The sequence below is a fragment of the Salmo salar genome, chromosome 21 (genome assembly GCF_965601325.2).
Source record: "Salmo salar chromosome 21, fSalSal1, whole genome shotgun sequence".
Taxonomy (NCBI): Eukaryota; Metazoa; Chordata; class Actinopteri; order Salmoniformes; family Salmonidae; genus Salmo; species Salmo salar.
Window position 1 is genome coordinate 27,762,594 of NC_138311.1, and position 13,598 is coordinate 27,776,191.

Below are 13,598 nucleotides of genomic sequence, written 5' to 3' on the forward strand. Positions count from 1 at the left end.
TCTGTGTCTGGAATAAATGCAGGCAGTAGTATCAGCCTATTTTGTTGATAATTGAATAGGACTAAGTAAGTAAATCATGTGCATCTTCATCTGTCAGGATCGTTTACCTTTGAACAGTGTGTGAAGGAACATAACAAGTCACTCTGAGTGATAGCGCAGTAATGGCACTTGAGGTATAGGCTTTATCGGCATTTAAAGCACACTTCGGGGTTTTCCAATCACAAGTAAATCCAATTACGAGTATCAAGTGTGATAAAATTGATGAGTATGAAGAGATCGGCACACCCTTACACCGTATCCAAACCGGTGCGCCATCGTGCGCAAATTGATTTTGTCCCCCCACACCAAACGCGATCACGGCACGCAGGTTAAAATATCAAAACAAACTCACCAATTATATTAATTCTGGGAGAGGTCGAAAAGCATTAAACATTTATGTAAATTTAGCTAGCTAGTTTGCAGTTGCTAGCTAATTTGGCCTATTTAGCTAGCTTGCTGTTGCTAGCTAATTTGTCCTGGGATATAAATGTTGAGTTGTTATTTTACCTGAAATGCACAAGGTCCTCTAATCCGACAATTAATCCACACATAAAACGGTCAACCGAATCATTTCTAGTCTTACCACGACAACCGACGAACTCAGTTGTCTTTCAATCGCCCATGTGGGTATAAGAGATGGCATGTGGGTATCTACTTCTATAAACCAATAAGGAGATGGGAGAGGCAGGACGTTCACCGCGATCAGTGTCACAAATAGAACTGACTTCTATTTTAGTGCTTGGCAACGCAGACCCTCGTTGTCACGCGTGAGTGGGTGCAATAATTGAATAACGTCTGTTTAAATTTATTTTGCAACGCTCGTGCACGCAAAGCGAGCGGTGTAGTCAGCATGTTAGTGCAGAGTGCGGTACCTCTGGTTAGAGGCTGAAGTTTGGACATTCCTGGATTTGGTATTTGCTATTAGTGTGTTTACTGTTTAGCAGTGTGCTGAAGGAGGGCTCCCACTCCCACACAACACGACACCTGCTTCTGTAACATTTAGGAGTCCGACGTAAAGAGACAAGTACTGTAGACACAGTAGTGCGCCACAATAGCAGAATTAATGGCACGAGGTCAAATCAAATAAATTAATGTATTGAGTCAACAGACATCGTTGTTCAAGGCTGCTTACTTGAGTCACATTTTATACACTATAGATTTGTATGGCTGTCAGGTTGTGAAGTAGTCTGGATATTGGCTGGTATTGCAGGTGGAGTGTCTTACTATAGATTACATACAGGAGCCACACGGTCGTGTGTGGCTCAGTTGGTAGAGCATGGTGTTTTCAATGCCAGGGTTGTGGGTTCGATTCCCACGGGGGACCAGTACGGAGAAAAAAATGTATCAAATGTATGCATTCACTACTGTAAGTCGCTCTGGATAAGAGCGTCTGCTAAATGACTAAAATGTAAATGTAAATAAAATGAGGACCTTGGAGACATTGTGTGTGTGTGTGTATGTATGTATATATATATATATATATATATAAAATATATTAGCACACTAAGGCAGGGATGTGGTAAAAGAACAATGTGTATCTGATGTCATGGGTCAAGTACAGATGATCACATGTACATACATGACTGTGAGTGTGTTGTGAAGTCTGAGCATAACTCACACAGAGCAGGTGTGTAATTCAGTGATAATGCCCTTGAAGCTGGTATTTGGAGGATATATTAGTAAACCGTGCCAATATATCCTCCAAACACCATCTACGAGGGCATTATCATTTTTATACAATGGGTTACCAACATATTCAAATAATGATTGGCATATTTTCATAAAAAAAATTATTTGGATGAATTTATTCATACTATTTCATCCTTCCACAAGATATAATCCCGACAGAAATCTAGGGTTGCTACCCAAGCCGGCTGGTTGTTCGTTCAATCGGTTCAGTTGCGAGAGATGCGATCCAGTCATTAAGTCTTTTTGTTTTAAATCTATGGAATCTTTCGACTATGGATCTAGTCGAATCTGCGTTTGTTTAAGATGTTTTCTAGGGATTGTTTTGGGATACATCCATAACAATAAGTTAATGAGGCGCGATTTCGTCTGGCATAGAACATTTGCTCTCTCGCTAAACCACTGTTCAGAAGAGATAGCCAACTACACAGCTAACACAATCACTTCAAACTGAAGCTGTAATGACAGCAAACTAGCTGCATTTTGTGTTTTTCTATTTCTATTTATATCTATCAAATTATGCTGATTCATGATTTCGACTGGCTGAGAAAAGCTGTCAGTCTGTCTGTCTCGTCCCGACTGTCGGCATGTTCATTACCATGGAAAGGCTGGAGATTTAATATTGAAACAATGTTGCAAATGCAGGAGAGACAGACAGCAAGGTTATTACAAATCTGACAGTTAAAAACCAAATGCTAGTCTAAAAGAAATGGGAGATAATGTCTAGATGCTTTTTACAGTGTAGATCTAGTATATACATTGCTTGGCTGAGCTGATGAGACAGTGGACTGCACAGTCAGATGGAAAAGAGTAAATAGGCATTTCAATGTAATAGATTTAGCCTGTGGTAACTTGTGGAATAGACACCGGCTGGAATGCGGTTATAACCAATCAGCATCCAGGATTAGATCCACCTGTTGTATAATGAGGATAATAAACTGGGTAGTTTAAGCCGTGAATGCTGATTGGCTAAAAGCCGTGGTACACTATATGTACAACAATATATGGACACCCCTTCAAATTAGTGGATTCAGCTTTTTCAGCCACACCCGTTGCTGACAGGTCTATAAAATCGAGCACACAGCCATGCAATATCAATAGACAAACATTGGCGGTAGAATGGCCTGTACTGAAGGGCTCAGTGACTTTCAACGTTGCACTGTCATAGGATGTCACCTTTCCAACAAGTCAGTTCGCCAAATTTCTGCCCTGCTAGAGCTGCTGTAAGTGCTGTTATTGTGAAGTGGAAACATCTAGGAGCAACAATGGCTCAGCCGCGAAGTGGTAGGCCACACAAGCTCACAGAACGGGACAGCTGAGTGCTGAAGCGTGTAGCGCATTAAAATCGTCTGTCCTCGGTTGCACAACACTCACTACCGAGTTCCAAACTGCCTCTGGAAGCAACGTCAACATAATAACTGTTCGTCGGGAGCTTCATGAAATGGGTTTCCATGGCCGAGCAGCCGCACACAAGCCTAAGATCACCATGCATCGGCTGGAGTGGTGAAAAGCTCGCTGCCATTGCACTCTGGAGCAGTGAAAACGCGTTCTCTGGAGTGATGAATCACGTTTCACCATCTGGCAGTCCGACAGACAAATCTGGGTTTGGCAGATGCCAGGAGAACGCTACCTGCCCGAATGCATAGTGCCAACTGTAATGTTTCTTGGAGGAGGAATAATGGTCTGGGCGGGTTTTAATGGTTCGGGCTAGGCCCCTTCAAATCAAATTGTATTAGTCACATGCGCCGAATACAACAGGTGTACACCTTACAGTGAAATGTTTACGTATGAGCCCCTAACCAACAATGCAATTTAAAAAAATACGGATAAGAATAAGAAATAAAAGTAACAAGTAATTAAAGAGCAGCAGTAAAATAACAATAGCGAGACTATATACAGGGGGGTACCGGTACAGAGTCAATGTGCGGGGGCACCGGTTAGCTGAGGTAATATGTACATGTAGGTAGAGTTATTAAAGTGACTATGCATAGATGATAACAGCAGAGAGTAGCAGCAGTGTAAAAGAGGGGGGGGGGGGGGAGGTCAATGCAAATAGTCTGGGGTAGAAGCTGTTTAGAAGCCTCTTGGACCTAGACTTGGTGCTCCGGTACCGCTTGTCATGCGGTAGCAGAGAGGACAGTCTATGACTAGGGTGGCTGGAGTCTTTGACAATTTTTAGGGCCTTCCTCGGACGCCGCCTGGCATAGAGGTCCTGGGTGGCTGGAAGCTTGGCGCCAGTGATGTACTGGGCCGTTCGCACTACCCTCTGTAGTGCCTTGCGGTCAGAGGCTGAGCAGTTGCCATACCAGGCAGTGATGCAACCAGTCAGGATGCTCTTGATGGTGCAGCTGTGGAACCTTTTGAGGATCTGAGGACCCATGCCAAATCTTTTCAGTCTACTGAGTGGGAATAGGTTGTGTAGTGCCCTCTTCATGACTGTCTTGGTGTGCTTGGACCATGTTAGTTTGTTGGTGATGTGGACACCAAGGAACTTGAAGCTCTCAACCTGCTCCACTGCAGCCCCATTGATGAGATTAGGGGGCGTGCGTGCCCGGTCCTTATTTTCCTGTAGTCCACAATCATCTCCTTTGTCTTGATCACGTTGAGGGAGAGGTTGTTGTCCTGGCACCACACGGCCAGGTCTCTGATCTCCTCCATTCTCATATAGGTGTTCCTTTCGTCCAGGTGGGAAAGGGCAGTGTGGAGTGCTATAGAGATTGCATCATCTGTGGATCTGTTGGGGTGGTATTCAAATTGGAGTGGGTCTAGGGTTTTTGGGATAATGGTGTATATGTGAACCATGACCAGCCTTTCTACGGGTCGGTAGTCATTTAGGCAGTTTACCTTGGTGTTCTTGGGCACAGGGACTATGGTGGTCTGCTTGAGACATGTTGGTATTACAGACTCAGACAGGGAGAGGTTGAAAATGTCAGTGAAGACACCTGCCAGTTGGTCAGTGTATGCTCGGAGTACACATCCTGGTAACCCATCTGGCCCTACAGCCTTGTGAATGTTGACCTGTTTAAAGGTCTTACTCACATCAGCTGCGGAAAGCGTGTTCACACAGTCTTCCGGAACAGCTGGTGCTCTAATGCGTGTTTCAGTGTTATTTGCCTCGAAGCGAGCATAGAAGTAGTTTAGCTCGTCTGGTAGGATCGTGTCACTGGGCAGCTCTCGGGCTGTCCTTCCCTTTGTAGTCTGTAATGGTTTGCAAGCCCTGCCACATCTGACGAGCGTCAGAGCCGGTGTAGTACGATTCGATCTTAGTCCTGTATTGACGCTTTGCCTGTTTGATGGTTTGTCAGAGGGCATCGCGGGATTTCTTATAAGCTTCCGGGTTAGAGTCCCGCTCCTTGAAAGCAGCAGCTCTAGCCTTTAGCTCAGTGCAGATGTTGTCTGTAATCCATGGCTTCTGGTTGGGGTATTTACATTCGGTTACTGTGGGGACGACGTCATCAACGCACTTATTGATGAAGCCAATGACTGATGTGGTGTACTCCTCAATGCCATCGGAGCAATCCCGGAACATATTCCAGTCTGTGCTAGCAAAACAGTCCTGCTTCATCTGACCACTTTTTTATTGATCTAGTCACTGGTGCTTCCTGCTTTAATTTTTGCTTGTAAGCAGGAATCAGAAGGATAGAATTATGGTCAGATTTGCAAAATGGAGGGCGAGGGAGAGCTTTGTATGCGTCTCTGTGTGTGGAGTAAAGGTGGTCCAGAGTTTCTTTTTTCCTCTGGTTGCACATCTAACATGCTGATAGAAAGTTGGTAAAACTGATTTAAGTTTCCCTGCATTAAAGTCCCTGGCTATTAGGAGCGCCGCCTCTGGGTGAGCGTTTTCTTGTTTGCTTATAGCGAATACAGCTCATTCAATGCTGTCTTAGTGCCAGCCTCTGACTGTGGTTGTATGTAAACAGCTACGAAAAATACAGATAAAAACTCTCTAGGTTGATAGTGTGGTCTACAGCTTATCATGAGATACTCTACCTCAGGCGAGCAATAGCTCGAGACTTCCTTAGATATCGTGCACCAGCTGTTATTTACAAAAATACATAGTCCGCCGCCCCTTGTCTTACCAGACGCCGCTGTTCTATCCTGCCAGTACAGTGTATAACCAGTAAGCTGTATGTTGATGGTGTCGTCGTTCAGCCACGACTCCGTGAAGCATAAGATATTACAGTTTTGAATGTCCCGTTGGTAGTTTAATCTTGCGCGTAGGTCATCAATTTTAAGTTTGCAAGCAGAATTGAAGGAAGTGGGGGTTTATTCAATCGCCTACGAATTCTCAGAAGGCAGCCCGCCCTCTGGACCCTTTTTCTCCATCTCCTCTTCACGCAAATCACGGGGATCTGGGCCTGTTCCCGAGAAAGCTGTATATCGTTCACGGCGGGCTCGTCAGACTTGTTAAAGGAAAAAAGGATTCTGCCAGTCCGTGGTGAGTAATCGCAGTCCTGATGTCCAGAAGTTATTTTCGGTCATAAGAGACGGTAGCGGCAACATTATGTACAAAATAAGTAAAAAATAAGTTACAAACAACGCAAGTAAACGAACCAAAAAACACAATCGGTTGGGGACACGTAAAACGTCTGCCTTCTTCTCCGGCACCAGTTCCATTGAAGGGAAATCTTAACGCTACAGCATACAATGACATTCTAGACGATTCTGTGCTTCCAACTTTGTGGCAACAGTTTGGGGAAGACCCTTTCCTGTTTCAGCATGACAATACCCCCGTGCACAAAGCGAGGTCCATTCAGAAATGGTTGTCGAGATCAGTATCGAAAAACTTGACTGGCCTGCACAGAGCCCTTACCCCTTCAAACACCTTTGGGATGAATTGAAACGCTGACTGTGAGCCAGGCCTAATCGCCCAACATCAGTGCCCTACGTCACTAATGCTCCTGTGGCTAAATGGCAGCAAGTCTCCGCACAATGTTCCAACATCTAGTGGAAAGCCTTCCCAGAAGAGTGGAGGCTGTTATAGCATCAAAGGGGGGACCAACTCCATATTAATACCCATGATTTTGGAATGAGATGTTCGACGAGCAGGTGTCCAGATACTTTTGGTAATGTAGTGTATATCAGACCGTATGTCCCGTGTATGACAAAACATTTATTAATACTGCTTTAATTACGTTGGCAATCAGTTTCTAATAGAAATAAGGCACCGCGGGAGTTTGTGGTATATGGCCAATATACCACGGTTAAGGGCTGTATCCAGGCACTCCGCATTGCATTGTGCTTAAGAACAGCCCTTAGCCGTGGTACATTGGCCATATACCACACACCTTATTGCTTAACTATATTTGCTTGGCTTCCCCCTAAGTCAGAGAGAAACAAAGGCACAGTGCTACTTAAGTCCTGCCGTATAAGAGGGTACACAGACTGCACACACACTGGTGCACATACACACACATACATACACACGAACAAACACACACACACACACTCTCACTCATCCATACACACCCTTGATCTCACAAAGTTGGAATACATTGCACACACATGTTTAAATACACAAGACATTGCAGATATAATCTTGGCGGAAAACATTTCTGAGTAACTCAAAGAATTCCCCACAAGTGAAGCATGATATGCTAACTCATGGTGTACACTGTGAAGTGTGTGTGTCTTCAGAATCCAGGAGAAATGCTTCAGTTCATTGTACTGTTTGATTCTTAGATCGACTCAAACCAAAGGTAAACCTTGTTGATGTTCAGTGTCTGTCTCAACCAAACAGCCATTTAGTGTCAGGCTATTGATTCATCCATCAGTTGTTGTGGAGGAGCAGCGCAGTGCCACTTGATATGCTGATCACAAGCACCTCAGTGTCTGGGCTGAGACAAATGTGCTGGAGGTGGCTGTGCGTCTTCATTACACACACAAAAATGTGGGTTCCTCAAGGGTGCTTTGGGAAGGGTGATGGTTCTATGTAGGCTTTGGCGGTATACCTATACGGTATATACCGTATACCAGGGTATTTGGAAATAGCCACTGGATGGTTTTTCAGTATCGTCAGTACCATTGAAAGAATTTCTTTGAAGGTTTTCAGTACATTTAAACATTTGTAGCTGTTTTTGAAGTGAATACCTGCAGTCAACTTGTACAATACGTTAAGAGATAAAGCAGATCGCGGTCTTCATTTCACCTGTCTCATTATTTTACATTATAAAGCTTATGTAGTTACCCAGAACAGTTAAGCCAGTCACGTGTTTGTTTGTAAATAGCACAACAGGGGAAAGCGGGAGCAGGTGAGTCCAGCTGTGTATTTAAAGGGTTCACATTTGGGTTTTGCTTAAATTAATCTAGCATTTTACCAGAGAAAAATAAGCTGGCTACACCTGAGAAAAGTACTGGAGAAAAGTAGCTAGACATCAGTCAGAGCATTGTCTGCTGATAGAATGCCTGTTTGTGAATTGTCATCCGGGTTTAGAAGTGCAACTGAAGCACACAATTTGTCTGATGCCGAGCAGAAATTACAATAAGAAGCATTTTAGATCTGCGTTTACAAAACACTGCAAGATATTTCTTATGCGTTTTTATATTTTTCTGCGTGGAAGACACAGAATTCTAAGTTTAACTTGCTATCTAAGTGATTGAATTAATAAGGTGATGGGGCATCATATTGTGTAAGCTTTCTGCCGTGTTTGGATTAGTTATTTGTACAGCTGCCACTGCTATCTTGATTTCCTTGTGTTTTTTCTCCTCTCCATTCTCGGCCCATCTGCTCCTTCCCCTTCTTCTCTGAGCAGAGCAGGCAGGCCCGCAAAACCCCCTGAGGTCATTGTCCGCACCCCCGCATAAATCTAATTGGCATAATAAAGCATTTCCCATAAAAATCTGTCAGTTTAAGATAGAGATATGAATGGAAGCAAGTCCCCGCAGCAATATTCCAACATCTAGTGGAATGCCTTCCCAGAAGAGTGGATGCTGTTATAGCAGCAAAGGGGGTACCTACTCCATGTTAACGACCATGATTTTCGACGAGCAGGTGTCCACATACATTTGGCCATGTAGTGTGCATACACACGCACACACGCACAATTCAATTTGATTTGATTTGCTCTTTTTAATGCAAGTGTGAGTGAGAGTGCCATTCCAGTTTATCTAATGTGTTATATTATGTCATATAATATATGACTATGGCCAGTGACAGTGTCTTGTGAAAGACTTTGTGTTCATTGAGAATGGTTGACTAAATCACTCAGTGGTTTGCAATTCTCTTCTCGGAAACCCCCAGCTGTTCCAGAGGTCGCTCACATGATTAAACTTTTCAATTAATTCAATAGTAACACCTATAGAATTTTAACAATATAATACGGCTGACCAGAATAAAAAACTCTCTATGGTTCTTTAAAAGGATCTATATATTAAGAAATGTTCTTTATTGCAGGGGTTCCTAAACTATTTCCCTCAGATGCCCCTTCCAGCATTGGGGAACATCCTGGGCACGTGCCACATCTATTTCTATGGGCACAAGAACTGTTCATGACGCAAACTGTTCACACCCCTCTAGTTGGAGGAGACAGAAGACATTCTACATTTTGCAACTTCTCTCTCTCTTGTTTGTTGTCTTCCATTCTCTCACTCTGTCCTTGGTTTATCTCTTTTTTATTCCCCATGTTATCTCTCCTCCATCTTTCCCTTCTCCCACCTTCCTTTCAGTCTGTCTACCCCCTGATTAATTCCTCCACTTCTATCTACATCAATCTCTCTGTCTTTTTCACCCTCAGTCCTTCCTCCTCTTCTCTGACCTGTCTGTCCTGTATTATTTTATTCCTCCATCCCCCACTTAAAAACACAGCATCTGCCCTTGAAAAGCTGAATCATAAGAGGATAAACCTATGACACTTTAGTCACAATTATTATCCGTTGTAATTCAGAGAACGATCAAAGCGTAACAAAATCATTATACCGTATTCCTTTCCGTATCTATCTCCCCCCAGCAGGATAGAGGGTGCATATAGATTAGACAACAAACGTATGATGAATGTTGCTGAAACGAATTGGGAAAGGTAATCAGTTTCTTCTCAACTACAGGCTCAACACAGATAGCACAGCTGCTGTATAGACAAAAACGTCTGAATACTTTTGCTTTTAGAACCAATCAAAGAAGACCATTCAGTGTGTGTGTGTGAGTGTGTGTGAGTGTGTGTGTGTGTGTGTGTGTGTGTGTGTGTGTGTGTGTGTGTGTGTGTGTGTGTGTGTGTGTGTGTGTGTGTGTGTGTGTGTGTGTGTGTGTGTGTATCTTTGAAATAACAGCAGGACTCAGTGTTGACAGTGGCATGCAGTACTGAGCCAGTTAGCATTCCCATGGTGCACTGCAACAGGGGGATGGGCTGACATTTGCACCGCCGCTGAACGCCAAGTACCCAGTGGACTTATTATCAGTGGAGAGGACAGGTGCACGCAAATTAACACTGTTTGCGTGTGTGTGTGTGTGTGTGTGTGTGTGTGTGTGTGTGTGTGTGTGTGTGTGTGTGTGCGTGCGTGCGTGCGTGCGTGCGTGCGTGCGTGCACGGGGGCTTGAATGCATGTGTGTAGCCATTAGGGCTGTCTTAAATGAGTATAAGCCACTATTAGACTTATTTGGCAGATGATTTGATAAGGTTAACTGGTATAGCGTGATTGCTGTATTAAGGTGATGGTGTGATAAGCCCGGGGTGTGAGACATGGTCAGACTGACTGGGTGATGTGGGAATGGTCAGGGGCTGTCAGACTGTAGAAGTTATTATGGTAATCCTGCTGACAATCAACATCAACTGTCTGTTCATAAGAGCTTCAACACTGTGGCAATGTGATTAGACCAGCAGATTAACTATGAGCTCAATAGGAAGTGAGACCAGACTCTAACATCAAGGGTCAGCCACAGTCTCTCACTTCAGAAATATTCCCTAACAACAGTTTGTGTTGTGTTGTGTTTTGAACAGGATCAGAATGGCTGTGGACAAGTCTCTGGGGATAGAGTAACTGCTGTGTGATTGGAGGTTTGTATGAGACGCCAGAGAGAAACAAGATAAGGAGAAGAACACAGAGAAACCGCGGGGAACGTGGAGAACGTCTTGCTTCACACATAGAAACCATGATAATGCTAACAAAACGTGAACGGAACCTTAACGGAACACTCAGTGAGGTCATGTAGCTGCACTCGGAACGCCCTGCATGTGACCACTCTTCCTGCATTGCCTCGGTTTCTCTGAGTGGTTGGTTTCGAGAGTGACAAACCAATGGAGAAGAGTGCTGAGGAGCTGAACCTCTCGTTCCTGCTGGAGCATGAGAGAGAGATGATCCTCAGTGTCCTGCAGAAGGATGAGAAACTGAGGAAGCGAGAGGAGAAGAGGATACGGTGAGGGCAGAATAAGTCTTCATCATTATCATCATTATACGATACACTACAACCATACATCTACTACTACACTTTCCTTGATGAAGATGATGATCAGTAGCAATTTTAGCATGTACGGTGAGGGAAAAAAGAATTTGATCCCCTGCTGATTTTGTACGTTTGCCCACTGACAAAGAAATGATCAGTCTATAATTTTAATGGTAGGTTTATTTGAACAGTGAGAGACAGAATAACAACAAAAATTCCAGAAAAACGCATGTCAAAAATGTTATAAAATGATTTGCATTTTAATGAGGGAAATAAGTATTTGACCCCTCTGCAAAACATGACTTAGTACTTGGTGGCAAAACCCTTGTTGGCAATCACAGAGGTCAGACGTTTCTTGTAGTTGGCCACCAGGTTTGCACACATCTCAGGAGGGATTTTGTCCCACTCCTCTTTGCAGATCTTCTCCAAGTCATTAAGGTTTCGAGGCTGACGTTTGGCAACTCGAACCTTCAGCTCCCTCCACAGATTTTCTATGGGATTAAGGTCTGGAGACTGGCTAGGCCACTCCAGGACCTTAATGTGCTTCTTCTTGAGCCACTCCTTTGTTGCCTTGGCCGTGTGTTTTGGGTCATTGTCATGCTGGAATACCCATCCACGACCCATTTTGAATGCCCTGGCTGAGGGAAGGAGGTTCTCACCCAAGATTTGACGGTACATGGCCCCGTCCATTGTCCCTTTGATGCGGTGAAGTTGTCCTGTCCCCTTAGCAGAAAAACACCCCCAAAGCATAATGTTTCCACCTCCATGTTTGACGGTGAGGATGGTGTTCTTGGGGTCATAGGCAGCATTCCTCCTTCTCCAAACACGGCGAGTTGAGTTGATGCCAAAGAGCTCCATTTTGGTCTCATCTGACAACTACACTTTCACCCAGTTGTCCTCTGAATCATTCAGATGTTCATTGGCAAACTTCAGACGGGCATGTATATGTTCTTTCTTGAGCAGGGGGACCTTGCGGGTGCTGCAGGATTTCAGTCCTTCACGGCGTAGTGTGTTACCAATTGTTTTCTTGGTGACTATGGTCCCAGCTGCCTTGAGATCATTGACAAGATCCTCCCGTGTAGTTCTGGGCTGATTCCTCACCGTTCTCATGATCATTGCAACTCCACGAGGAGAGATCTTGCATGGAGCCCCAGGCGGAGGGAGATTGACAGTTCTTTTGTGTTTCTTCCATTTGCGAATAATCACACAAACTGTTGTCACCTTCTCACCAAACTGCTTGGCGATGGTCCTGTAGCCCATTCCAGCCTTGTGTAGGTCTACAATCTTGTCCCTGACATCATTGGAGAGCTCTTTGGTCTTGGCCATGTCGGAGAGTTTGGAATCTGATTGATTGATTGCTTCTGTGGACAGGTGTCTTTTATACAGGTATCAAGCTGAGATTAGGAGCACTCCCTTTAAGAGTGTGCTCCTAATCTCAGCTCGTTACCTGTATAAAAGACACATGGGAGCAAGAAATCTTTCTGATTGAGAGGGGGTCAAATACTTATTTCCCTCATTAAAATGCAAATCAATTTATAACATTTTTGACATGCATTTTTCTGGATTTTTTGTTGTTGTTATTCTGTCTCTCACTGTTCAAATAAACCTACCATTAAAATTATAGACTGATCATTTCATTGTCAGTGGGCAAACGTACAAAATCAGCAGGGGATCAAATACTTTTTTCCCTCACTGTAAATCTTGGTGTGGCCTTACTCAGTTATTTACTTTTGATGCAAGCCAGCAAAGCCACTACACTACACAACACAACACCAAACAATACATTAATTGTACTATAACAGTGATAAACGGTGCCTACAAACTGTTAGGGCCTACATAAAGATGTCTCAACAGCAGAGCTTTCTTTTCAGCACCATGGAGTGGATCCTTACAACTGCTACACCTGTCTATCAGCGGAGCCTGGTCTGGCAGCTAAACAGTTCATTCAGCCTCATTTACTGCCTTTTTAAAAAACAGCTGATATGGCTGACTTGCTTAAACAAATGTGGTTTCTACTGACAATTGAGATGTACAAACTATGGCATAAGGGAACGATGAGTGGATAAGAGGCAATCCGTAATTTGGATCAAGACGTTAATGAGCGAGCTAAGACAGACGTAGTCAATATAACTATTTGTTCAGCACTTTTGAAATGTACAGCGACAGAATTCAGAACATGAGCCATTCGTACAGTATTCTCCCTGTACACCAAGTCAGAACCGTATTATAAATAAAGAGGGCATATAAGCAGACAATGAAAGCTCTTACAATATTTGATGATGAAATTTCTCTAAAATGTGCACCACCAAGTCAGAACAATAGGTTAAGTTATGAGCGGGAAAGGGAACAAATTATTAGGGTGAGGCACATGGGCTACTAACAGCTTACTACACCACATACATTTAGCATTACTTTCTTAGCTACAGTATACATATCTCCCTGGCATAATATATCATTTATGCAGCAGCATATAATACATTTTTGGACCTACCTTGTTGTG

At 43.7% G+C, this 13,598-nt stretch overlaps 1 protein-coding gene and 1 non-coding gene across 2 annotated transcripts in view; both read left to right on the top strand.

The window, feature by feature from the left end:
• The window catches only part of LOC106582138 (synaptotagmin-like protein 5), a 70,054-nt gene that overhangs the window by 35,882 nt on the left and 20,574 nt on the right, over positions 1-13,598 (top strand). Inside the window, exon 2 of the mRNA XM_014164908.3 lies at positions 10,656-11,071. Within this exon, the coding sequence (XP_014020383.1) occupies positions 10,953-11,071 (119 nt within the window). The 5' untranslated portion in view covers positions 10,656-10,952. The remainder of the gene's footprint in view (positions 1-10,655; positions 11,072-13,598) is intronic.
• trnae-uuc (transfer RNA glutamic acid (anticodon UUC)) lies at positions 1,289-1,364 on the top strand. The gene has a single exon. It is a non-coding gene; the product is annotated as a tRNA-Glu (tRNA).